Source organism: Aphelocoma coerulescens, chromosome 3 (assembly GCF_041296385.1).
Source record: "Aphelocoma coerulescens isolate FSJ_1873_10779 chromosome 3, UR_Acoe_1.0, whole genome shotgun sequence".
NCBI lineage: Eukaryota > Metazoa > Chordata > Aves > Passeriformes > Corvidae > Aphelocoma > Aphelocoma coerulescens.
In genome coordinates this window covers 83250244-83277960 of record NC_091016.1, presented here as the reverse complement: position 1 = coordinate 83277960, position 27717 = coordinate 83250244, and the positions used below count along the sequence as shown (strand labels likewise).

Here is a 27717-nt window from a genome sequence, read left to right as displayed (position 1 = left end):
ACTGGGGCAATGATGCCTAATATTCTTCACATGCTTTTCACTGATACCTTATGGCTGTTTTATCATTCCCACTGAAACAGCGATTTCTTGGGTTCTGTTGAGGAGAAAGAAGGGTTTTTTTGCCTAGCAGAGCCTCTACGTACTTCATTGTTGAGTGGGAACCAGATGGGAATTGAAATCAATTACCATAAATCCTAGAGGCTCCATAACTGGTGATGTGTAAATATCTTTCTGTTTCTTCTGAATAGTAGTCAGTGATCAGTCAATTAGATAAAAAGGTTACACATGCTTTTCCAGACAGTGTAGGTACGGTATAACAATAGCTAAACACTTCACAAACACATGTGAATTTGTGCATGCCAAAGGACAACACCGTATGAGAACTGTGCATTTCTGAAGGCACTCACTTAACAGACTGCTAGATGAGCCAAATGTAATTACAGTGGAAAGGTTTTACAATGACATCAGGCCCAATGAATGTATAAAGCAATTTATGTATCCAGAAAAAACGAAGAAAAACACAAACATATGCTTCTGTGCCAAGTGTTAAAAAAGGAGGGGGAGGGGAAGGCCACAACTTGATGAGAGGAAATGTGATGTTCAGTGCTGTAACAGTACTTGCTGTGAAAAATGTATCTCAACAAAAACAGTATTTTCAAAATTTTAGCATTGTTTGTTCTTTGCTGAATGCCATTCATAAGATAGTCTAAGACTATTTGTAACCAGTCCAGAAGAAAATTAATGCTTGCAAGCACTAAGCTAAGACATACCGTAACACAGAGATTTGCTTAGTTTTATATGACAGGTTCAGTTTTCTTATGGTTTATAGAGAACCTGGAGTAACTCAAAGGCTGGTAGTATATTGAGATGAAATGAAAATTCCTGCATTTTGTCCAGGAATTGAAAAGCTTAGAGAGCTGGAGAAGAAATATCACAAAGTGAAATTCCATAAACTTTTCTACAATGAAGAAGAAGTAAGAGCTTTATTGCACTACCATAAAAAACCCCAATATGAGCAATATCAGTTAAAGAAAAATGATCAAATTTGAAGTTACCTGTGTGGGGTGGATGTCTCTCTGGAAGGATCAAATGTTGAAAATTTATGATACATACAGCCTCTGCTCCTAACCATCTATCGGACACAGCTCGAATGTAATATTGAGAAGGAAGAGGTTCAAAAATTGGGATTGTGAACACCAGCAGCTGAGGTTCTTTAGTAATGACCTAGTACAGACATGTAGAGAATAATTACTGCACAGAAAAATCAGTAACTTGAAAAATCATAGTTTGTCTCACTTTCATAAGCTTTGCTATCACAAAACAATAAAGTATGTGTGCAAATGTTTACATCTTTATAAAATATTTTACTGCCTGGAATGAATTTTGTTTCTGTAGTCTTCAAAAGATAAAAATAAGGCTGGCTCTTCATTTTGTTCTTTAATAGACAAAACCATTACAGTCTTTCTTTATCATCTGAAAGTAACTATCCCAGCAAAGGAGGAAGAGAAAAAGGGACATTTGAGCTTAGAAAAAATTGTTGTGGAAGTCCAAGCTGATCAAGTATATCTGAATTTGAAAGCTGTACTGCTGATTTAAAAATCTGCTTGACTGACCTGACAAATCTGCATCTCACTAACTTTGTTTCTGTCTTTCTGTGTCTGCTATGAGATTCTGAAAGAAGTCCATTACCTGTTTCTTTTGAATGATGAAGTACTCTGAATGATAAATGTGATCATTAGTAGGGTCTTCTACCCAAATCCACCAGGGCTCTCCAACACTGCCATGTACCTTTATGAGTAGAAAAGATAGTTTAGTTTTGTTTTAGTTGTAACAAGATTCTCTAGGTTTGCTAAAAAAGTAGATGTATTTCTGACTGACATAGGCTCATAAGGAATACAGAAATCAGAAGTAACCAAAAAAAAATGTTTTGAATTAGATCAGTCTGCTTGAAGATTATGCTTCAATAAGGGTTTGCTTAAGGTACACATAATACAAAGGAACATGATACAAATGCAACTGAAGGTATTGCCTCAGCTGTTTATAAATAGACTGAACCCCCAGGGCTCCCTCTAGGCTCCTAGGAAAGAACACCTTCTCTTTATTCCTCCCTGTACTTCTGCCTTTGGGTTCTGTATAGAGGACTGTCATTTGCAATTGTCTGCTCATTTTTCAGTCAAAAACATTCTCTCAGGAAAAACTGGACACTGAATTGTGACATTCCTCTCCTCTCTCTCATCCCCTCTCCTCTAGAAAGATACAGTAAGTACATTCAGAAGGCCATTGATGTAGCCATTGATACAGGTGAAGTGAGAAGAACATAAATTGAGCCATCACTCAATGATTTCCCTGCCATCTGGCAACACTTCTTTTTAAACCTAGATTTTTGTTTGCTTTGTTGTGTACCTTACTTTGCAATGCCAGCAATGCCAGAAATCATAGCTAGGTGTGATGCTAAATTAAGATGTTTTGTTTCTTTGTCAGAATAAATAATGTTTGCCAACGTACAAACATTTTACTTAAATATCTAGGAAAGTAAGAAAAATGCACAGTAAAGGAGTATGGAAGACATACTGTTAAATGAATGTAGATTTCTGGTGTTTCTGATGAGGACTGTGATAAGTTGCAAAACCAGGAGATGAAAAAAAAGTTGGAATTTTTCCTAAACTTAATAGGAAAAAAGATAAAGTGCATAGTTGCTTCTAATGGCAATTTTAATGCTCCAGGAATCTGGTATTGATTCACACGGCACAAAGTATTTTCAGCATAATTCATTACTGTGGCTGTCAGAAAACAGTCTGTACTGTTTTATGAAGACAAAACTATGTACAAAGAATAAAACTAAGGTGCTTTTCTTTCTTTTTTACCACAGTTGCACAATAGACAAATAGATGGAGAGTCATTAATTTTTATTATATTTGAATTTCACTTGCAGCTTCATTGGGAACTGAAGCAGTGCAGCTGAAATGACACGCAGGTGACATTTTGAAAAATGACAGTGAGACTACTATTTCATCAGGGTTTAGGAGCATTTAAGAGAATTAAGGAAGGCAAATAAGTTCAAAGCTCAGAAATGTTATTATTAACTATAATAGCAACCCAATTTTGGAAAATCCTGGGAAAAAAATGCATGGGGTAAGCAGGAAAATCTGGGAACAGGAAACACAACATTTTCGCCAGTAATGATTTTCAAGAACTCTGGGGAGCTCTTAAGAACTGGCACATACCAGTATTTTGGGCAACTGTCTCCCTAAAACTATATGTCTGATATATGATTCAGCTAATTAATACTACTTGCATTATTCTGCATTTCTACTGGACTCCTCCTAGATGCATTAAGGCTTAATTGCTCTATCTGGGTATGTTTATAGACCTTTGCTTCTAACAAGAGAATAAAAATTTGGGATTTGGCTCACATGATTTTACCAAGCTAAAGAGCTCCCTGTACTGAAAACTAGAGATCAAGTTGATGTCCTATGTCACGACTACAAAAACATATCTTCTTTCTCTTGTAATGTCAAGTGCAAAGTTTGTGATAAGATCATTATAGAATTAATTATCGAGGTAAAGGAACAATCTTAAAACCCTGAAATGTTAGTTAGGCAGGGTATTTCAGCTAAGTATGGTATTTAAAGTTTTCATAACTGGTTTTATTTGATTACTGCAATTCTTCAGATGGAATTTTTTAGCAGCTAACTTTTGTACCAATTACAGCTAAAACTGTAAGTTTCTGAGAAGCTTGCTAAAATAATGTGATGATGGAGAAGCAGCTTCAGAGTGTCTATGCTTGAATTTGAGACAGTTATTCATTTTCAGAGACTGTTAAAATTTAACAGCTCTAGTTATTTACTGTGATAGAAGTTTCATTTACTGAAGAAACAGGAAAATCAACACCACATTACAGAAATAAAAAAAAAAAGTTCCCAAGTTTTTATGATTACCACTAAACATTCACACAAAAACAGCTCCATAAACTTAATTGATAAAACAATCATAATGTTTCCAAAGCAACTATCAGAAAAACTGTGTAACGGGGTCATGGCAGAAAATAGATTTTTGACAAAACTTTGCTCTAAATTTAGAAGTGTAGAATCAAAACAACAGTATAATTTTGTGTGGACCCTTTTTTAACCTGTAAAGATATAGAACTTAGGTTTTGTAGAAAAACCTAACAATAGATTGAGAAATTACTTTGTATTAAGATAAAGTTTAATATAAAGAACATTATTTTTTTTTAATCTTTAACAGATTACAGGTAAAGTGGATGAAGGACTGAACAATAAAAACTTGTTTCAATCCTAAAAGTAATGCTTTTTTTCCTTCTGCAACATAAATAAGGCAGAAAAAAGTATTTCATGTTATAATTCTTGTTAGGAATCCATTCAAATATTTCTTCATTAAATCTAGGTGACAAGCAAAATCAAACTTTCTATATTTTGATTGCTAATCTCCCATTTATACAATAACTTGGTGAAACTTCTCCAAGAAAATAAAACACCTTTCGGCAGGGAAAATAAAATCTAAAGTAATTTAAATGTTTGTGGAATAAAACTCTCATTTACTTATGATTAAGGTAAACTTGTAATCTAAGGGATTTTAAAATTAGTTTTTTAATAAAAGAACAGATACTTAATATCCACATTTCAGAATAAGTTATCTTAAGCATAAATAAGTTTAAAAGATGAAAATTATGTTTGCCCATTGAGGTATCTTTTTTTCCTGTAGAAAGTTTCAGAAGTAACAGCAACAATACAATGCCCCCATGTGGACATTTATATTTCATTTAAGTTTATCTTAAATGTATTTCTAATGAACAGATTCTGAATCAAAGGATGTGGGTATAGCTAAATGTGCAACTGGTACAACTCCTTTCATATAAATTTGCACCATAAAATACAGATGAACATAACTGCAAACTTATCTCAGTTTTTTTGTTCAGACAAGTCCTAGCAGAAAAAAGGCACTGATATTGTGAATGTGTATTTGTGAAGCCAGGAGGAACAACAAAACCTGGCACACATGAACTGCACTTCAAGGCTTTTCTGTCTGACATTCATTCATAGTTCAGAGAGCCACTCATGTCTCCCTTTTTCTTGCTTCTCTTTACTGGGAACATAACTCTAATCTGTGTGACTACTGTGAATAGTCAGTATTAAGCACTTGCCTCAATGTGTTATATACAGCCCGATGTTATAAGGATTAACAGAAATAAAAAGATGATCTTTGCCTGCTTTCTTCAACAAAAGTCATAAAGGTCATTCCATTCCTATCATCAAAGTTGCTTTTTAGCTAAAATAAATGCTTTTTTTTCTTATCCAAACAGCTATGGACTCCCAGTGATCATCTCCTTTACTGAAGCTTAACTAGTGCTTCTCCTCTTGCCTCCTCCTCCCTCTTTTTTTACCTGGTCATTCCAGGTGAAGTCAGGAGTGATGTTCAGCCGAACTCGGAGCACTGTGCGGGTGATGGGCTGGATCGTAGCTTCCATTACGATGGAGGGGATTTGATGGACACACTGCTTTACCTTTAACCCGATTTTCACATGATGCAGCATATGACCTGCCAAGAAAACATCAGGTGTAAGGAATTTGCATTTCCAGGAAAAAGCATACAACTCTGACTTTCAAATAGGCTTTTAGAGAGAAGTATTATTGCTTGCTTGTTTTGCTCTTGGGTACGTAAATGTCTGACTCTCTTGACCTGGCATGTCTGAATATTTTGTAATACTTAACTTGAATTAGCAATTTAAAGCCTTGAAAAATCAGTATTAACCCCCCTGCTGGCTATAACTAAGGGGTTAAAATAACTATTAAGAATTCACACTGAAAACATTATGTCAAGCTAGTTCCCTCTCCTTCACTGACTTTTTGACCAGGCTCTTACCAAACCATATAGGTCTTTTTCAGAGCGCAAATGCCAACTTTCTACTTGATTTGAACTGCTACAATTCCTGTGTAGTGATTCAGAGCAGACAGAATGGTTTTCATAAAACTGAATAAAGGTTAAAAATGCACAAAACTAAACATCTCACAGCAGCTCTGATCTTTCAGAATACACCAGTGTGTAATTGAGACAAAGGAAAAAATATTTTTTTATTTTCTATTGTAATCGTGGTAATTAAGGCAATAAAGCAATTATATTTATTTAGAAAAATGTCCTACTTGTATTTTACAGCTCAAATCTCTGTTCCCTTGCTTTTCATTTTAAATATAAAACAAAGTATGTAGCAGTGATTTCTTTTTTTCCTGAAATTATTCCACCTTCTAGCTTATTTAGGAAAAAACTGGCTTATTTACTACATTTTCACTGAAATTGTTAATGTAATATGTGGAGCATATTTTAGATTTTAATTGTGATGGTCATAAATACTCCCTGTTAAAATCTACCTTACAATAGCTACTGATATTTTTCTGATGTCGTTATGTGGCTCCTGTGCATACTTACACATTTGAAAAAAATAAATTAAAACAAAGGAGAAGTCCTATTATTTGCATTATGTGCAAAGTGAAAATGTGATACAAACCTTTTCCTGCAATTACAAGACATTTAGGAGCATAGCATCTTGAAACTGCTGTTTTTTTCTATTGATACTGACTTTCCCTTTTCAGTTTTTCTTATTTAACATATTGGCAGAGAGATTTGTCTCACACAGGTGTTTCTACTCTGAAGTAATGAATGGTGACCTTGCTTAAGAATCAAACCCCTAACCAAAAGTTTTAATACATATTAAATCAGTTTAATTTGCAGTTGGTAAAATAATTGTATCTCCAACAAGTGGGTTATTAAAAACCAAACCCCTTATGTTGGTACACCTTGATGATATATGCAGCATTATAGCAAATTTGCACAGTGGCTAGCTTTTGCAATTAGAGGTAAAACTTCAGAAATCATGTTAAATAAAGGCAGATGACAAATATTCAAAATACGACTCAACAAACCTATGTGGGCAAGTACACTTTTTCATGGCAAAAATCTCTTTATCACAATGTGATATCACAAGGTGAACTGTGTTTGTACAGGACAGCACTGAGGTTTTTTTACAATTATGTGCTAGGGGAAAATAGGGCTCCTCTCCCAAGTTCTACAAAATATTATAAAACTTTCTTCCCCTAACCCCCTCTTTTTTGTTTAGAATTCACATTATGAGAAACCATCAATGGCATTTAAGAAATATGAAAACCCTCTAAACAAAAGCTGCCTGAGAAAAGAGGCATGTCTAAAAAAAAAAAAAAAAAGAATAAATTTTGCTTATTCTACAGTGTTTGTCATCTTCATTCTGAAAAGAACCAGACTGTTTATCTCAGCTAACACAGTGATTTCCTGGCTTTCTGGACACTCCACAGTTACATTGCAATAGCTCATAGATTGGTGTTGACCAATTCATGGTACCCTGGAATCCAGGATCTGTGCACACAGCATGCTCTCCACTCACTGGGAGAGCTGGCACCCATCTGATGCTTTCATCTCCCCCAAAGCCATGGGCTGAGTTAGGCAGCTAGCTCCTGTCTTTCTTACTCTATCTCCAAGGTCTCAATAACATTTAAAAAGGAAGAAACACTAAAGACTGAAACTAGCCCTGTGGAGTAAGAAAACAAGGCAGCACCTGGAAGTTTTGCCTTTTCTCATTTCAACATAGTTTTGAATTCAAAATAAAAATAAGGTGGCTGCCAGGCAAGCACTTCCTTCACATGCCTCAGAAAGAGAGGCTGGACAGGAGGAAGTGTGCCAAGTAACCACTTCACAGAGCTACACAGATCAACTTTCTCTGATATTTGTAAGGCTGGAGAACATGAAATATCATTATGTATGGTCAGCAGTGACCTATTTTCACAGTCAAATCCCATGTCTCATCTACATTCAAACAGTTAATATAAACCAAAACTAGACAAATTGCAGGTATTTATAGATACATTTCCATCTTCTCAATACTGCTTCCAGTAAAACTGGTTTTGTATTTTTACACAAAATTTCCTGCTTCTCCAAGTGTGGGTACAAGGAGAAAGAACAATTAAAAAAACCCCAAACAAAACAAAAACAACAAACCAAACTAAAAACAGCTCTGCAAAACCAAACAACAACAACAAAATAAAAAACCTCATTAATACAATTAATGGAAAAGAATACTAAGCACTAAAAGACATCACAAATACACAAAAAATTAACAGAAGGGAATTAAAAAGTGCTATAACACTTCTGAATTAAAAATTATAACGCTAGCACATCCAGTAAAATGCAGTGTTTTTAATACATTTAATATTACTATATTAAAACACAGTTGAAGTAAGCTTCTAGAATGTTGTCATAGTCTTTTGGTTTGACTTATTAAATAAAATATAGCCTCTAATTCTGCAAACTTCTACATATTTATTTAACTTTTCCCAGCCTAGATTAGGCACATAACAGTTTTCTAAACTAGGAATGTAGTTCTCCTGCAAATGAAAGAAATATTAAGTTAGATGCTACAGGTTCTAAGTGGTATGAATGGTATTTTTACTCTAAAATTAGATTTTTCAAAAAATGATAGTTTGTTTAGCAACAGGTTGGCAAACAAAGTCCAAATAAAAAAAGTACACTAAGGAAAAAGAAATGCATTACAAGTGAATTTTTTTTTCAACTTCAACCAGCTGGTGGGCAGTTTATGCACAACGGTTTATACAGACTTACTAGAAATTGTCATTATGTGTATCAGTAGGCTTGTGGATTTTCTCATTATTGGACTGTCAAAACCTTTAAAAAATTCCATTAAGGTTTTGCTGCAATGACACCAATGACAATGAATTCTCCATGTTCAATGAAAATTAATGCAGTCTTTCAGAAGAAGACCATTTACCGATAGCTACCTGGATATAATAATCTGGTTGTATTCTTTTTCACGTTAATAGTAAAAAAAAAAGGCCATAGCGTGCCAACTGGCAAAAGCAAACAGAAGCCTTTTATAGCAGTGTGGTATGTAATGTGGGCAGAAAGGGCAGCACACAGGTCAACATAAATATGTATATATAAACATATACGTAAATACTTATCAACAGACATCTCCTTTCCATCTGTGTTTCCATACCAGGACATGAGCTGGCCTTATCCTCAGAGCTGTGCCATTTTACAAGCTGTGGAAACTGGACCAAACCTTATTTATTGGACAGATCATATTAATATGTGGTACGTGGCTACACGGCTTCCAGGTCAGAGTGGGAATATTGATTCATGGCTCAGATTTAGTTCTTACTTGCCCATTAGTTTCTAACAGTTTAAGCAGATCAGCCTTGCTGGTTTCTCACCTATTTCATCTTTTCTCATGTCCTTCATCTTGTCTATAGTGAGATTCTTCTCTTCCAGCTTGGAGAGGACGGATGGTGGTAACACTGAGAACTGCCTCAGAGGGCTCACCCAGCCCCACAGCCGCTTGTCAATGACTTTGCTGAGGTTCAGTAGCCGATATGTCATGGCAGGCCAACGCTTCCTCAGGGCAATCTCAAAAAGAGCTCGAACAATACGAGCTGCATTCTGGAAAGTGAAAAGGAAAAAAAAAAAAAAGCCAAACTGTTATAATTCTCTCAATATTCTTTGTAAAATGAAAAGGATCCCATAGACTCATCTTTGACAAACCATAACAATAGATTTTTATTTTCAAACTAATTTCAAATATTTTTGAAAACTATTTTTTCCATCACTGTCTAGTGGCAGAACTACCTCATGGCTGCATTCTGAAATTATGAAAAGAAACATGTGGAACCAATTAAAATTGTAGTGTCAGGTCTGCCATAGAACTTTGATCACAGTTATGCTAACATCATGGAGTTCTAAATGTATTATGTATCAACCACTTCTGAAGCAAATTCACTTAAGGTACTCCCCATATAAGAGACACCCGCAAATTCACTTTACATGGAAATTCAAGTTTTGTTTTTTTCCAGTTTATGCTTCTATAATAGCATCCCATTTCACACTGAATTTCACAACATTTGCACAGAAGCTTAACAGTAGTGACTTTTTTTAAACATGTTACTATATTCTGAGAATATTGTATAACCAAGCTGTACAAATATGCTTTGGACTTGGAAAAATAATTATTAACATAAGTCTGAATGAGGTCAGTCTTATCCTGAAAACCTAAGTTATTATATTCCTTTCATAAACTTTTCAAGCTGTATTATGAAGCTATGCTTTTTTTTTTTTCCCCTACCAGTACTATGTCTGGATTAGGAATTATGTTCTTGATTCATTGAATAGAATATAATCATTCCCTACTGGCTCTGCTATGCCAACAGGAATAAAAAATAGAAAATTATTTGGTTGTGATAGGAAGCATATGTTACTGAAGAAGCACATTCCTCTTATTTAGAAAGGATGAATAATTTTCTTAATAGTCACTATCCAAGTAAAAAAAAAAAAAAATCACACTTTGTAGCACTGATTCCACAAGTACAGTTAATGAAGATCTGAGAAGACCATGTTGCCTCACTAAGCATGCCATAAATGAGACAAATAAAAGCAATTGCCTTGAAAGCAAAGATTAAAAGGACCGTACTGAAAATGATTTTGCTGTGCAAGTACCACAATTTTTATGATGTGCACAATCAATTCAGCATTTTCTCATTTATACCCATACGTGCTACAAAACACAAACATTTCTGAAGAAGGTTATACTACTATTAAAATGTTGCTAAAAGCTATGTATCATTTTGAATAGTTAAATCTCATCTTTAGTACCAACTAAATGCAATTTTTACATTAATTCTTTCCAAAGTAGTTTTGTAAGGATGAGGCAAAAATAATTCCATGCAACATGTTTGCTGACTGTTAAAAAAAAAAAAAAAGAGTGAGAGAGAGACGAGCTAAAAGGTAAAACTTTTCTTGGGTCACAGTTGTCTAAACAGATCCCTGTGTCATGACCCTCTATGTGCATGCCCGTGTAGTAACTAAATGTGCATAACAATCAACCTGTCAGGTGTCAAATGAAGCCAGCAAACAAGTACATAGACTGGTATGTAAATCTGCACATTTTTTGCTAGATTACATCTAGCAACAGAATTACAATAACACATCCTTCTTGTGTAAACCAAGATATATGAATCAAACACAAATTACGCTTTGCAGAACGAAGTATAAAAATACACAAAGCATAAAAATAGATTACAACAGTTTTTCATATTTAGAAGAAAACCCTGAAATTTAAGAATATAATTTCTGTGCAATCACAGTTAGAGCTACTAAATACAATAAGATTATAGGGGTAATACAAAGAAAAAGGGCATTCATAATTAACAAAAAAATGCCATAGTCTCCCAAGGTAGCCTTTTGCAAAACTTTTCTATTTAAGTGTTATACCACACAGGCATGCACACACGGGGCTCTGATTTTTAAATGAACTTGCATAAAAACGTACAAAAAAGATGCAGATCAGGTCCTACTTAAATAATTGTAAATATTTGGGACAATTGAAACAGCAGAAGACAGCAACAGATACATAGAAAATACTATTTTTACCTGTGCAACATATGCAGAATCTGAAATGAGGGAGAAGCTGTCCATCTCCCCTCTGCTAATGTACGTTTGAAGGAGGATATTAATTTTTCCATAATTGTTTTCCACACCTCCTGGAGCAGGAAGTTCACAGAAATCATTTAGTAAGGTATCTAGCTCTTCTATTTCTTCTTCTCTTACCTAAAACACAATTATACATTATGAAGAGGCTGAAGCAATTTGATAAAAATTTTTACACTGAAATCAAATTTTCCTTCTAACATAGTTACATTACTTTTAAATGGAATCTCTAACTTTAAGGAGAAAAAAAAAGAAGAAAAAAAGCAGTAAACCCACGTCTTCCACAGTGTACCTAATAGACCATAATTGAAACTATCTTAATAGGGACACAATTACATTTTGTTATTCATCACCATCTATTAAGGTTGCCATTGACATACAAAAATTTGATATGCCACAAAAATTGAATCTCATGACCTTACCATCCTTCATCTGATGAGATTTCATTTTTTATTTGACCAGAGTAAAACCTCTGTCCATCTGGATTAGGGCAATCTTGAATTAACATTAAATGTACTCATTATAGTTACACAGTTTGCATGTGGCATAATACATTTTTAAACTCAAAACTGAGAAGTACTATGATTCATCATATTAAAATTTTCACTGTTAATAAGATTAAGTCTTAATATGAGTAAAGAAATATTAATATCTATGGTTTGAATAATGCATAACATTTCACATTCTAACTGATGACCCTTACATGGCAAAACTAGCATAAATCTACATATTCTTTGACTTACTGATAGTCTGTTAGTGTAGAACTTATTTAAAGAGGGTAAATGTTTGGTCCCTGCAGGGAACCATCTGAAAGTAATTTTTATTTGGACCTGACTACCTGACATACAAAAGACCCTAAGACAATTGGGTTAAAATCCCCAACTTCTAGTCACTAGTCCCAGAGGAAAGAAAGACATGAAGTACACAACCATCATAGATGACTCCAGGTTCAGGGTAATACTATGCTCTGCTTACAACAGCATTTTTAATAATTTTTTTCTGCCCTTGCACAGCACAGTTCAGGTCTAATCCAGATCTGTATTTCAGGTACTGGTGAGTAACATATCTCAAAATGCAGAATTTTTAAAGGCATGATGGAAACATGATTCATTTATCAAAAGTCACAACTTCTATCACACCGAGGGGCAAATCCTGGGTTATTCTTGTGAAAACCGGTTACTAATTTTAACATTCAGAGCTGCACAGCAAATGAATCACAAAGATCTGGAAATGATGGTGCACTGATACCATACCATATAAATCTGAAAAAGTAAACTAGAAAAACTGTCCTTTAGTCAAGAAGCATCACTCCTAACTTTATTACAAATATAGAAACATATCACATCATATTTTCCATATGCTTTCCTTTTAAATATTAAATTACACTAAATTTAGACCTAGTAAAGCAATATCGCTATCATAAAAAAAACCTTCTAGCTTGGAAAATGTTCCATGTATGACTGTGAAACCTCACTGCTTATTATCTTCTATAATAGAAGAGATTACAGCAAAATAGAATTTCTCCATTAGATAAAGAGACAGTAATACCCGGACAATGTGTGCAAATATGTAAATATGTAGATAGTGAGGGATTCACACTGCCAGCTCACAGAGCCAGGTGAATGAGAGCCAACTCTGATCTGCAAGTTGTATAATTGTGGTAAAAAGGCAATGAGCCCAAGCTAACAAACCCTGTGGAGTCTGGCTCGTACCTCTGTGAAATGGAAGCATGGGCAAAAAAGCTCATGCCAGCATGGAATGCATTTCCTTGTGTCCTACCCACAAAGGAGGGAAAATGGGAGATTGGAACTGAACTGAGTAGAATAGAACAGTAATCTTCAAGCCTGCATAAAATCTGTTATGACAACTTTCTAGATTTCAAATTTGAATTTATGAGAATTTATTGTTCTGCCAATCTAATATTGTTCCCTGCAGGAAATATATCAGAGTTCACTTCAGTGAGTCCTGCCTCATTCCTGATAAAGCAAATTGTTCAGGGAGACATCCAATAATGCCTTAAACTTCTCATCCCTAGGCACCCACTATTCAAATGGACATTTAGCTTCACCTCTTAATAATTGAAGAGCTGAAAAGTTCTTAAACGCATTTAAAAGAAATTCTCAAAGATCCATAACTAGTTATTAAATGTGCACTATAGTTCAAGCTGAACCATGTATAAGTTTGAGTGAGAGAATATTATGTCTACTTAGAAAATATTTTATAATGGTGCTTAACATTTAACAAAACCTGTGTCTATAGACAATATTTATGGAGCAAGTACTACAGAAGTATCTAGTTTTGAGACATTCTTTAACTTTACCTTTATCTGTTCAAACTCTTCAGCTTTTGATACTATAGCAAGAATATCACCTTCAGTTTTATGAGCATCAAACAATTCATTGAAAGTCTATTAAAAATAAAAACAATTGATTTGTCACTGAAAATCAAAAAAAAGTATAGCAGGAAACAAAGAAATATTAGTCAAGATTTTAAAAGGCATATAAGGCTAAAATGCAGGTTATTGGAAGATCAGTGATGCAATTTAAACAGGAACAAATTCAATAATGACTTCCCAGCAGTTTAAGAAAAACGGTCCCTCCCACTCCCTTGACAACACCAAAATCAAGAGACATGCAATGTGGCCATTAAAAAAAAATAAAGTCTAGGACATATCTGAGTGAATAAATATGTGAGACTAATTACACACAGTGACAGTAAACAGTTAGACATTATTAATGCTGAGTCTTCAGCTTTTATTCAAGAAAAGCACTTATTTGCTAAAAAAGAAAAGGTTTTAAGATGAATATAGACATCAAATCAAGTCTCCAATTCTACAAAATTTTGTACATGTTTACAACACAATCTGATTACAGGGCCGAAAGATGTTTAACCCAATAGGACTTTCTCCCAGAGAAGGTTGTCTATTATCAGACACTACACTTCAATGTGCTATCATATACTAATAGTTGCACACACCGTGGATATCAAAATGTTTCTTATAATTCTAAAGAAGTCAAAAAGACTACAGAAATTTCAAATCTCACTTCACACCAAGTCTAATTTTTCAGTATTGCTTGATATATAGTTTCTTTCCTTTTCCTATTTCCTCTCCCCCCATTTTGGTAAATATGATTTGAAAATGCAGTGAACAAATCAGATACATATTCTGCAATATCTTACAACTATACTAGGTATACATTAAAAAAGAAGGAAAAAACCTCCAGAAACAGAACATCATCTTTTACCTCTATAGTATTGTATTTAATATAGTAGTGGCTGGCAGTTCTGCCTAAATCTGTTGAAGAAAAAAAGCCAGTTCGTTCTTCAAAGCGAATCATGCGGGCTTTGTCCAGTTTTCTGCCAACTTCAATTACCAATTGTTCTCTGTGCTTTTCTAGACTTGGATCCATCTAGACATGAAACACACACATTTATTTCCATAAAAGAAGTGTTAAATAAATATTTTTCTTGAGATAACCCAGTCACACAAAGTCAAAAATCTGATAAAAGGAAGGTACAGTTAATAAGTCATGATTTTCTTGAGATCTCATTAATAACTGTTACATTGACATTATTTACCAAAACCTGTACGTACAGGACAAAATAATCAGAGTAAAATTTCTTATAGAATTATTTGAGACAATGTAGATCGATATTACTTATGAAACAGCAGCATGATTATGAAATAAATTTACATTGAAATTTTTGAAAGATGCTTTAGTGATAAAATATTCTTCATGAAATTATCATTACTGTATCACTTCACAAAACACGTCATCTTATGGCATCTTCTGTTTACAAAAATGGCTGAAGATACACCTTCCTGTGTAGTTTACATGAGGATGGCTTCAATTGCATCCATAATAGATTAAGCTTCAAATTGAATGGCTTAAATGTTTACTAGCAAAAAACTTTAAAATCCCCAGAAGCGATTGGTATGGGAAGCTTTGGTATGTTAATTGGGATATTCTAATTGCTGAGTTACAGATGTACAGTAACATTCATGTTAAAAGCACACCAAGGAACTTCCTGTGCCCAACACCACATCTATTCATATCAAAGTTCAGGAACTTGGACATTTGTTCAACTAAAAATGCACATTATCTCCTTAGTACATAAAAGGCTGGGCAAAACTCCCATCTGAGTGGGACTTCTGTATAATTGTGTGTTTCCACATCAGGCACCTGGGATACCCACACTGACAGGGATGGGTGAAAAGGGATTCAGTTATGTTAACCCTCTGGTACATGTGGACCTGAGATATGGCTCTAATTAGACAAGCAATAATTAGTTGATAAGACTAAAACACTGTTCTAGTCCACAGGCAGTATTCTTATTTCAGGGCTCGTGTATAGCTCAGATTTCCTACCGAATAAGCTATTCCAGCCCTCCTGGTAAATCTGTGACAGAGATACATGACCAAGACAGCAAAAAGGAGCAGGATTGGAGAACTGTTATGCCTTGGTTTGCTCTGGTTTTCCCTGGGCCAGGATTCAGTTTCACCTTTGTGCAGAAGTACATCATCTCACAGCTGGTGAAGCTGCAGACAAACATAGTCATCTCCACAAAGCAGCTGCAATACTAGATCCTAATATTCCATGTTTGCCAGTTACCCTGAAGCTGTTTCTCCTTAGTTATGGCTTGCCTTAGTTTCAAGTCAAAAGCTAACATGGCAAAGGTCTAGACTTCTTTTCTCAATAGTAAGTCATGCATTGAGGTCAGATTTCAGAGCAGAGTTGGTCAAAAAAAGAGTGATCTAGATGCCAGATGTTCAACATTTCTTAAAACCATTGTGGGGGAAAAATTAAAAAAAATATCAAAATGATTCCTTACTCCTTTGGCAGTCCAAAGTACCCGTCAATCTTTTTGCCTTACATAAAAGCTAAAGCGGCAGCAGCAGACTAACATTTTTTACAAAGTTTTAACTTTAAAGGAAAGGTCACCAACTTGAAAAAGTTATGAAACAATATTTGAGTCTAGAGAATCCATGGTTAGCACCCTTCCTGTTGAACTTGCATAATTAGAAATCCCCAGCATAAAATCCAGCCTAGAACAGCTTTAAGCCATACTCTTAAAATGAGCCTTGGCATGTCTACAGAAAGAAAACTGAGCAGGTCCGGAGTATGCATATGGAAACCTAAGAACACATGATAAAGTACATTACTATTCATGATAAAGTACATTATTATCCACACCGTTTTCTCTAACTTACTGAGAGAAATGTTGGGCACAAGCTCCTCTAACTTTTATATCTAAACATAAATTTTATGGTGATAAAAAGCTCTGAACTGTGGGAACACCAAAGAGTGGAACAAAAAAGAGGAGAAAATAGACAAAGGAGTTTATTTAATCCAGGCACCTTTCCTTTGGAACCCCAGAAGTATGAGAAAATGCCTGTAATCCATATTACAGGCTTCACTAATACAACATTTGCATTTGCCACACTTTTTCCTTCCACTCTTTGTTTCCTCTTGCTGCTCATCATTAATTTTGGCCCTTTTCACAAATCAGTGAGAAGCATTATTGGCATTTCTGGCAGAAAACTTGAAAAATCACAAATCAAAGCAGTGGACCTGCAGTAGCCTACTTGTGGGGGTAGCCCAGAAAGATCCTGGAGACAACATGTGAGGTACCAAAGATGTGCATCCTACTGTGTGGGTGCCCTGAGGTGATTACTGGATGTAGTGAGTACCAGTGGAAAGGGAATGGAGAATGAATTTGCATTACCTCAGTCCCATCAAACAGCTAGGAAGTGTGATCCATGATGGATATAGGGATTCTGAATGGATAACACTGATTGTCAGTCAAAACAGAGACAGAAATTGGCACACTGCAACATTACTAAAATACAGTAATTTTAGGTACCAATTATGAAAATTGGATACCTATACCTAGAGTGGTCTAACTGACCAAATCTTTGTTTATACCTGCATGTGGCACTACAGCATCCATATACTACCTAGCACATATTACCTTTGACGTTTAAAATTGGTTTATCTAGAAAATAAGGGGATTTGCCTTGGTTTTGCTCCTAAATGAATGGGTAACGCTTCACATTGATATAATTTTGTTACTGCCTTAACTCAAAAATATGAATGCCTAGTATAAGCCCATCAAATCAAAACAGGCAGAAAGAAGGTTAGTGAAGAATATAATAAGTGCTGGCAATCTCCACTATCTCAGCAGCTAAATAGAAACACTAGACCAGGAAGAAGGGGAGAAACTCCAGTTCATTATTTTTAAAATTTATAAAAAGTATTTCTGTTAGTGTTTTATTGCTTTTTTCACCCCTTATTATCACCAGGGTTGCTCTTCTTTTAATCTAGAATTTGATAGTGAAACAAAAAAAGGAATTTATATTAATGGGACAACATCGTTCTTCTCACTAGCAAATCAATTTTTGCTTCTCATTTATCTATTCCTTTGTGGTCTGTGTTACATACTGTTATAGTAACACATGGTAATCTACTATGCAGCTTTTATAGAAAAGAAATTTGAGATGACCAGAGGTCTAAAGGTGTCTGTAGAAGCTTCCTTAAATAGAAGAACACCTATTTTCAATGGAGTTTCCACCATCAGAGACAAAAAATATCAAAAATCTATCTCCTGACATATACCTGTACATGTCACCATGACCTAGCAAACTGCTGCTTGCAGCATCAAAATAAATTACAAAGTCACAAAACAGATTCTTGCCATGAAATAAACTGCAGTTACCATACAGCTGGAAGTCTGGCCTGCATTAGGCTCAATTAACCATATCTGACTATGGTAACATTAAATGCTTATAAACAGCTGTACAAAGAAAAAGGTAACGATATTTAGATAATCTGCAAACTATTCATCTTCCTAAAAATTACAGATAATGGAAAAAATGTGGAAAAAAATCCCTTATGTAAATGTGCTCTGATTCATATCACTGCATGGAACACTCGTAAATAAACAAAAAAATTTCCAAATTAATTAAAAAATCGGATAATTAATAAATCATATGAAAGAAAATATCACCCAATTAAAAAATATCACCCAATTAAAAATGTTATTTTATAGTTTATGAGATATTATGCCATGACAAATCTAAAACAAAAGTTGACAGGGGTGAGGGGGGAATCAAGCAACTCAAAAATGCTTTCTTTTATCATTTATATCTAGTCTACAGAACTGAAACACTGAAAACAAACCAAGCTACAGTAACTGTGTGATAAGAATGAATGGTGTCTGCTGGAGCATAACTTGACCAGTTAAAACGTATTTTTATGTGAACAGAGGGGGCCTCATAATTCAGTGTTAAAAACACTCTGCTACAGAAAATATCTTCCTTTTTCTAAGCACTTTAAAAGAATTGCTGATGTCAGGTTAACTAGAAATAGCAAATATTTATCTTCACATCAGGGAAGGATTAGAGACCCAGGACAGGTTACAGATTTTTTTAAAATGCATTTTATACCTGATAAGCTTTGTGACTGATGCCATATACTAATGGATTTGCTCTCATCCGTACATAAAGATAAGTGTAACTTATCCACTTTACTGCTTCTTCCACATTAGTTACCGTACCAAGAGCAATCTGGAAACAGGAGAAGAGACAAAATTAAGTATATATGTTACAGCTGTACATAAGTATTTGGCTGAAAACACAAGGAATTCACAATATTAGAACAAGATTAAAGAAAGGGTTGGGATATTTCCAACTTAAATAATTTTGAAATAATCCTAAAACAATAACTTGAACAATTTATGCATCTTTATCTTGTGAACATCTAATAACATGGGTTTTTTTGACACAATATTATAGATACAGTGACCATATACAATCTTTCCGACAACACTTATGATTTTTACAATTAAAAGATAATATTGAGCAAGATTGTTATAAAAATAAAAAAGACAAAATAATTCTGTAGTGGATATGGCCAAGGTAATTTAAAGAGGAGTACTTGAAAAGGAAAGAATCTACATTTAAAAGATTAATTTCATCATGCCAATGTGAAAGCACAATCAGGTCCTAAACAATACCAAAAATCTTTAAGATTTTTCTTCCTCATACTTGGCAATCTCTTTATACATAGTCTTTATAGTTTTCTCCTTTTGTAGCTGCAAGTCAAACATACAGGTACCTGCTACATTTTTGTTGTATCAAAATATAACAAAATTGAACAGGTAATCTTCACATATATATGTAAACATGTTTATTTATATTTCAAGGCTAAATCAGGTATACCAAATCACTTTTTTTACTATGTGACTTTTTTTTTTTTTAAAATTCAATACTTTTACCACCAAACTTTTAACCACACACACATTTTTACTCGATAACTTCAGCTCTATTTTGTATTGGTTACATTCATGAGAAGCATTTTACCGCTTAATTCCACTTAACCTGATTTTACCAGAAGAATTTAATATTTCCTGGATGTCCCATGAACAAACCTTTTTTGGTTGTTGCTGGTTGTTAAAACAAGCAAAAGTCCCTCTTACCAAAGTTTTGTGATCCATTACTGCATTTTTAGAGCTATTTTTGTTTTATTGGTGTTTGGATTTCATATAAATGTTCCACGTGACTTGGCGGAAATAATAAAAAAAAAGCCTCTAGAACTAAGTGAGTACATATGCATGTTCAGACTGAAACATGTAGACCTTAATAACAATATTGACATTATTTTTCAAATAACACAAATATCTGGTAAAAAATAAAAATGAAGGCCAAAATTGCCTTAAGTTAACTTAAATCCACCAAAACCTTGTTAATATCAATGTCTAATAGCATGGAGTAACCCCAAACTTTGTTTTACACATTTTTCAAGTGATATTTTGTTCTTCAAAAGCATAAGGAGGTTGGGGAAGTCCCATTTTCAAAGTATATAGCTACATAATGCACTGAAGTAGCTACAAAAGCATCCAGTTCTTCACAGACTACTACTGGGAAAACATGGAATAGAACCCACAGGTTACTATTACTTGATTTGTACACAGGTTATTTTGTGCATTTGGTTTCTTTCCATGACTCAAATATCTTTCAGTGCACAACTTGAAATAGCTTAGCAACATAGTCCAGTAGCAGCATTTTCAACAACCACTTTCACAATCATGAAAACATAATATTCTCGTTACTGAGGACCATGAGGTCTGACAAAAAACAAAACAAAACACCCCTCACTTTTTCTTTGCCCCATTTGTTCAAATATCTGACTCTATTGCTATTCTATTCTAATTAATTATTTTAAGAAGTTAAAAGCAAAATTGAAGGAAAACAGAAATTGTGAAATACAGTTGGGGTTTCAGATACGGTACTGAAATCTAATACTGCACTTTTGTTCTTCCCCCAACTTCAATAATTATCATGCAGTTAAATAAACCAGAGTAATATCTAAATATTTGCTGCCATCTAGTGTTCAAGTAAAGTTCTTACGGATGGAAAATTTATCTTTCATTAAAACAGTATGAATGATCCCAAGTTTCCAGCATTTCCTCACTGTGTAGTAGGCATTTAGTTACAGATGGAATAATCGAGGAGTAGAAATATTTACTATGTTGACATTGTATTGTCCAATTGCACCACTTGTCATAAAACACTTTTGATTTTTCACAGTTCAAATGCAAGCAATGGTGTTTTCTCACTCACAGAACACAGTTTTGAGTACTATATTTACCCAACTCACTATGTAATCTTAAATTACAGTAATAATCAGCATCACACAATTTTATCTAATTTTGCAGTGACTGATGCTGCCATCACTGAGCGACGTGCTTAGGTGCTTAGTTGCATTTATTGTCGTTTGTTTTCTTTTTGCCTTTTTTTTTCACAAATGCTATCCCACAAATTTTATCTAGTCAAATGATATTTCAGAGGAGACGGTAAAAAGTGTAAACAGGTACAAGTAGCATGGTTTTTGGGGGGCAGGTTTTGAAAAATGAGTTTTTTCTTTGTGATATTTCTATACAGATTAGAATGCGGCATAAAAATATTACTGATAATAGCTACTGAACTTATTGTATAGCATAATACATTCTTTTTTACATATGTGTGCCTTTGTTACAAATATAATGTCTGTTATTGTTGTATAAGTGAGTCAGATTACACAAAGAAAAACTTCTATATATGAATCAAATATTTGTTGTTAAGGTAAGAGAGCAAGGAACCTTTCTTACAACCTAATAAGCACTTTTCTGTTTGCTTTGGAAACCTGTGGATTTTAAATTATTATTTCAGCACCATAAGATTATGGTCTTATTCCTCTAAAGCTTTTGAAATAATTTCTTAATGCTACTAGAATTGTCCAAAATCAGACAGAATCTCCTGTGCTTTGCCCCATAACAGATCACCTATTCAGTCACCCACCTCCTGAGTTATTTTTTGTTTTTAGGAAGGGCTCTGAAGGAATTTTTCATCTCTTCTGAGAACCCTTTCTTTCAAGACAAAAGATTAAGAGGTTTGTCCAGAATAAAAAAGTCACCAGGTTTTACATTCCTGTCTTCAGAGGAAAATCGTAAGCACATGCAAGTAAAGGCAAACACCCTGGGGAAGGTATACCTACTGTCCAGCACTGCAAATCATTTCCTAAGCTCTCTGGGGAAAGGAGTTGTCCCAGCAACAAGCTGGAGTCCAGCTGTGGTTGTCAGGGAGGGCTCTATCAGGTGGAAACCATTAGGGAAGGAATGGTGACCTGCATTGTATGAGCTATTGATGATAGTTCCCAGATAAGTTAAAGTTTATGGTCTAATTAAACCACATCCCCTGCATCTTATCTTTCTTCCTGTATTTCCAGAAAATACAGCTGTAGGTGTTTTCTGTTTGCCAGCTGGTCTACTGCCCCAGAACTTGCTCCTCTCAACTAAGTACCCTAACCAGCTGTTTATTTTATTCCTTTTTGCATTCTATTATGCCCACTGGCAGAATTTCAGCAAAAAAAGGAAAAGGGCATCTCCATGCCTATGTTGATCATCACTGAACATTTACTATTCTGCTAATTTTTAGGAGAAAAAAACCCACAAAACCAACCCAAAACTCAAATCTGCAGGAGAGAATTCACAGTGGACATATAAAGTCTTAATTTTGGTGTCAGCTCAATGAAGTTGGATATATTTCAGGTTTTCCCACTTGGAGATCTTCTAAGACCAAAAGCACTGGAGCATCAAGATCAGCTGTCTCCAAAGTTAAGTAACAGCAAGTGCTGAAGGGCAAAATGTGGCAATGAGGAACAAGCATCATATAAATTCTCAAACTATTGCATCTCAAGGTCTTTAGTTAAAGGTATTGGCTTTGCACTTGGTATCTTTAAATGTATTTTTATTCCATTTTTGGACAGTTTTTAAAGTACTTTTTTCTGTTTAGAAACAGTTCCCTGCAGAGAGTTCCACAGTCTAACCACCTAGCAGACATATTTTTGTTTTCTAAACCTGCCACTGACTCATCTCAGCCGAAACACCCTGATTCTTGTCCCAGGAGAGGTGCAATCTTTTGTCGTATTACCTCATTTATTACTTCACAAAACTCTGTCATATAATCTTGATTTGCCTTTGTTCTCTCCTGAAGCATACAGAAAAACTGGTGTGTTCCTTTCACAGAAGCTGATTTATTCCCTTGCCCATCCTATCTGAAAATTTTCTGCTTCTAGAAAATTAATTTTTATATGGGGATTAGAAAAACTAATTTTTTTTCACTATTGCCCAAATTTTCTCTCCTGCACCACGTAAGTCTATGTACAAAATTCAAGGCTCAGGATTCCCCTTAGCAATCATGGCTAGGCTTATATGCTATATTACCCCAAATATCTGAATCATTCTTACCATCTACCTAATGCTGCCAAGAGACCTGGTCTACATAAAGGCAATTTCATATTCTTCTGGAAACATGAAGTCTTCCCATACTTCCAACTGCTGCCCTCATTTTATTAGCCCTTCTTTCAGCTACTGGTGTGTCCATAATAAATTAAGAATTTAAACAATTCAGCAGTGCTTCTGGCCTTTGTTTCTCTTTACAGCTAGAGAATAAGCATTTGGATTTCCTGAATGACTTGTAATAAAAGCAGATTTTGCTCCAACAATATGCTGTTTTATTATACATCAGTGCAGATTTCCTGGTGCTAACAATGGGCTCTGTTATGGAGAAGACGAGAGTGGTCATCAACATACTGTCTGGTTTCTGGAACAAATCAGTCAAAACCCATGTATTTCATATCCACCCAGTGCTTTGTTACTACCAAAAGGGCAGAAGATGCCTACAACTGAATGTGTTTCCCAAGATTATCTACTCATCCAGATGATGGCATTTGTTTTAAAACACACTTTTTTTCCAGAATGCAGGAGCCTATTGGAATAGTCATCTCCAGATAAATGCAACAATTTCTCCTAAACCACCTGTATCCTTCTCAGAGGGTTCTCCTAACTTAGATCGAATCAGCATACACAGAAGTTTAGAATGACTCCAATTAAAAGGAAATTATAAAGTTACTTTCCAAAAAACACTGACACAATAGCTCCTTATCAGTGCTCATAGTATTGATTATCTGTAATCTGGCAGGTACTAATTTTTCCTGCATGTTATGACAGAAGACTAAGTAATATCACATATGTTGCTTTCATGCCCTTGCTACACTATTGTACTCCATTGCTATTTCTACTTACAATCATTTATCACAGTGATTAACAAAATTCTGACTGCATCTTCAGCTTATGTAACCATACCATGGTTATGGAATCTAGGATAATTTTAAAGCCATGAGTACACTGTTCTTTTCAGATAAGTACTATTACAGAAAATCAGAAAAAAAGACTAACTATCTAATATTTAAAAAAAGTAGACAAATCCTCTGCTGTGAAGGAAAGCCTACCCAACGCTTGTTTCATGTATCTCAAAAAAAAGAACAAAGCTCTTCTACGAAAGCTGGCTGGATTCTACCCTTGTGAAAAGGCACATGGTAACCCAGATCACTCTCTCCTGACTTATTGTGGTGCTGAACAATAACCACAGGTAATCCTGGCCTATACAACCAACTTTAGGATATAAATTTTTACTGCTAACACGTAAGTTGCTACTATGCAATTTTAAATAACTGAGCATCCATCCAGTTCCACTTAGAGAATATTCAGAAGTGTCTATCTCTAGGATCATTAAGTGTTATCAGAAGGAAATGGTTGAGAGCAATCTTTAAAAGCCTATTCTTAATAGACCAAATAAACTACAAATCTTTCAAAGTGATAAGCAGTTTTATGTCACTGGACATTTCAGTTTAGCTGACCTGCTGGACTTCAACTGAAAAAATGTCCAGTGCCTTTGAAAAAAAAGTCAAGCCAAGTCCATTATTCTCCCTATATTGCAGTCAAACGTGTGAATTTGTTTATCTACAGAAAGACAGGCTTTAATTTTTTTGTGGATTTTAGTTTTCAGTTATGCAGAATACTTACTAAATTCTAAAAAAACCTGTTCTGATTCAAAGGTAAATGCTGCATTGCTACAGTTTTATCTTAATGGTATTTTGACCCTCCATCCTACTTTGAATACCTACTACCTTTAGTAAAGGACTCCCATTTTCACATATGTAGCAGTTCACTTAAACATACACACCTACACACTAACACTAATAAAATATGTACAATGAAAATTTTATTAAGTGCGACAATATTGCATTTTTGTTTCAAATAATGTCAATCCTTTAAAGTTTGCTAGTTTCTCTAAACAAATCAAAGGTTACCTCTGCATTTAAGTTGTCTGCAAGGCTTTCAAGAAACTGGCTTTCAATTGGGTTCTGCTGTGTAAGAAGAGTCAGGTAATGACTGAGTTTATCATGAGTTGTAATAATGATGCCTTCTCCGAATTTGTCAAACTGAGGCCGTCCAGCTCGACCAAATATCTGCATGACATCTAAAATTCCAAGGTCAACAAAGGAGCCTCTTTTTGCAGCATATATTTGTGTTCCCTGGTTGAGGAAAAGTTAATAAAAATTAACATAAATACACATGAATATAATCCTGATGAGCTGAATACTGAAATTAGGCAAATACAGCATGATTTCAGAAGTGTACTTTAACTAATCCTTTCATAATCTTTGATATATTTAAATCTTTACTATACAAACTAGACTCCCACTGGAGAGAATCAGTTTAATGAGATATAAATAACATTTCAAGTCAATCAGGTATTTCCCCTCCAGGCCAGAAACTCACAAGAGATCTTGCTATCTATACTTCTTCACAGGTTTCTTCTAAGACAGATAACTGCTTGCAGAGTAGGAAGCTCTTACCTTAATAACAACAGCATGAGCAGGCAGATTGACACCCCAAGCGAGTGTAGCTGTACAAACCAAGACTTTGATATGTCCATTAGAAAACAAGTTCTCAACCAAACTTCTGTCTTGCCGCAGCATTCCAGCATGATGAATACTAAATCCATCTGGAAACAGCTCACGTAACTGTTTATTTCTGGATCTCTGTACCTAGAATGGACAAAAATAACAATTAAATTCACTTCTAATTACAGAACAAGAAGTATTGAGTTTAAAAAAAAAACAGGAAAAGATTTGAACATTATTATGAACTGTAAGAAAGAAACTTTTCTATTAATGTCGGACTTTTCATCAATGACAGTTTGCGATGGTTTTCTATAAATTAATTTTTCTATACTTATTTTCCAAAGAATACACTTAATTGTTTAACAGATTGTAAGAAGCTCAATCTTTGTACAAAGTATAGTTTCATTTAAATGGAGATTCAAGTTAACCAACAGTGAGTAACACTGGAACTGAGAACGCATGTATAACTGTTCCTTAAAAGCAACTCTTTCAGACTGTGTAGGCAGCCTGGACAGGCTTGAGGCAGCAAGACACACACTATACTTTACACCAAGGAGTGGATACCCTTCCCCACCACCAGCCATTGCATTGGTGCAGCACAGCCTGAATCAATACATTCATAACATTGAATCAAACTTCTCATCTACCCCTCATTTTTCCTTTCCCGTACACAGGAAGCTGGGATCTCGGTCTGCAAAACTTCCACCCTCCTGCAGGGTATGAGGGTCTGTGAGCATTATTTTTGGGTGCTGGCTTTATCATGCTTCATCTAGACTGAACACTGATTGTAAGTTGTGAAAAACTAATATACTTCCCCAATTTGCCACAAACACTTCTGATTTTCTGCCTGTCTCTTCCACATTCCTACCTGCTGCACTAACTGCCTTCCAAAATCAATTGCTGCTAAATATGACACCAAAAGGGTTGTGGTAATGATGGCTCTAACCTTTCTCTAAACCAGATTTCTTTATCTTTGTCCATGGAGAAGCTCTAGTTTTTCATAAACCACACGAAGGTTAAGTAGTATTTGACTCTCTCTGTATTTTTAGCCTTTCATATTATAGTGAATTAATTCTAGATAAAATTAGATTATTTTTGTTGTTATTGTTGATGTTGTTATATCTTCACATTTACCATTTCCTGACACACAGCCAACCAAAATTTGATTTATGGGATAGAGAGTGGGTAAAGCAAAGCAAAACATGGTTCACAGCACTGGCAAACTGCCAAACATGAACAATAAATCTCTGCAAACACAGAAATAAATAGGAGGATGGGAATGCAATTATAAAGGAGGACATGAAAAGAAAAATATTGTAGGAAAAACACATTTCTCACTTTCTCAATTATCCAGCTTCTCAATATCTGATCTTTCCTGCTTTAGTAGTAATTATTTACTATTCGTTTAAAGGAAATCAAACTCAGCTTTTAAACGACACATGACTTTTTGGCAAATTTAATTAACTGCTGTAGTGCTGAAAAATGAATAAATAATAAATTGATAAAGTGGCCCTGCAGTCCATGAAGCTTATTCTTCATGAGCTAACAAATGGAAAGAAATACTTCATAAAGAGCACAGATGCACCAAGATTTGCATTTATTGATTATCAACAACAAAATTCACAGAAGGTTATGGAAAATTCACTTCAGCTGCATACCTGAGAATAACTGTGACACAGAAATTTGGATGGATCTTGATTACACCTGGAACTTGGTGTAAGCATTTAATGATGAATTAGCTTTTTTCTTAAATAAGTGAATAAACAACCATCAAAAAATTCACTTTTTTTAGTAGAACTTTTTGTACTGGTCACATGCCTACTTTATACGTACTAAAGTATCTACTTTTCAAAAAGCACAATTGTTCAATATAAAAACCATTACACTTTAA

At 34.6% G+C, this 27717-nt stretch overlaps 1 protein-coding gene across 1 annotated transcript in view; it reads right to left on the bottom strand.

Annotated features, from left to right (window-relative positions):
* ASCC3 (activating signal cointegrator 1 complex subunit 3) overlaps positions 1–27717 on the bottom strand; it is a 256973-nt gene that overhangs the window by 75223 nt on the left and 154033 nt on the right. The window contains exons 15-24 of the mRNA XM_069011075.1: positions 25779–25970; positions 25230–25454; positions 18986–19105; positions 14784–14948; positions 13859–13945; positions 11482–11658; positions 9273–9498; positions 5402–5556; positions 1690–1788; positions 1056–1224 (exon numbers count right to left, since the gene is read on the bottom strand). Of these exons, the coding sequence (XP_068867176.1) occupies positions 1056–1224; positions 1690–1788; positions 5402–5556; positions 9273–9498; positions 11482–11658; positions 13859–13945; positions 14784–14948; positions 18986–19105; positions 25230–25454; positions 25779–25970 (1615 nt within the window). The remainder of the gene's footprint in view (positions 1–1055; positions 1225–1689; positions 1789–5401; positions 5557–9272; positions 9499–11481; positions 11659–13858; positions 13946–14783; positions 14949–18985; positions 19106–25229; positions 25455–25778; positions 25971–27717) is intronic.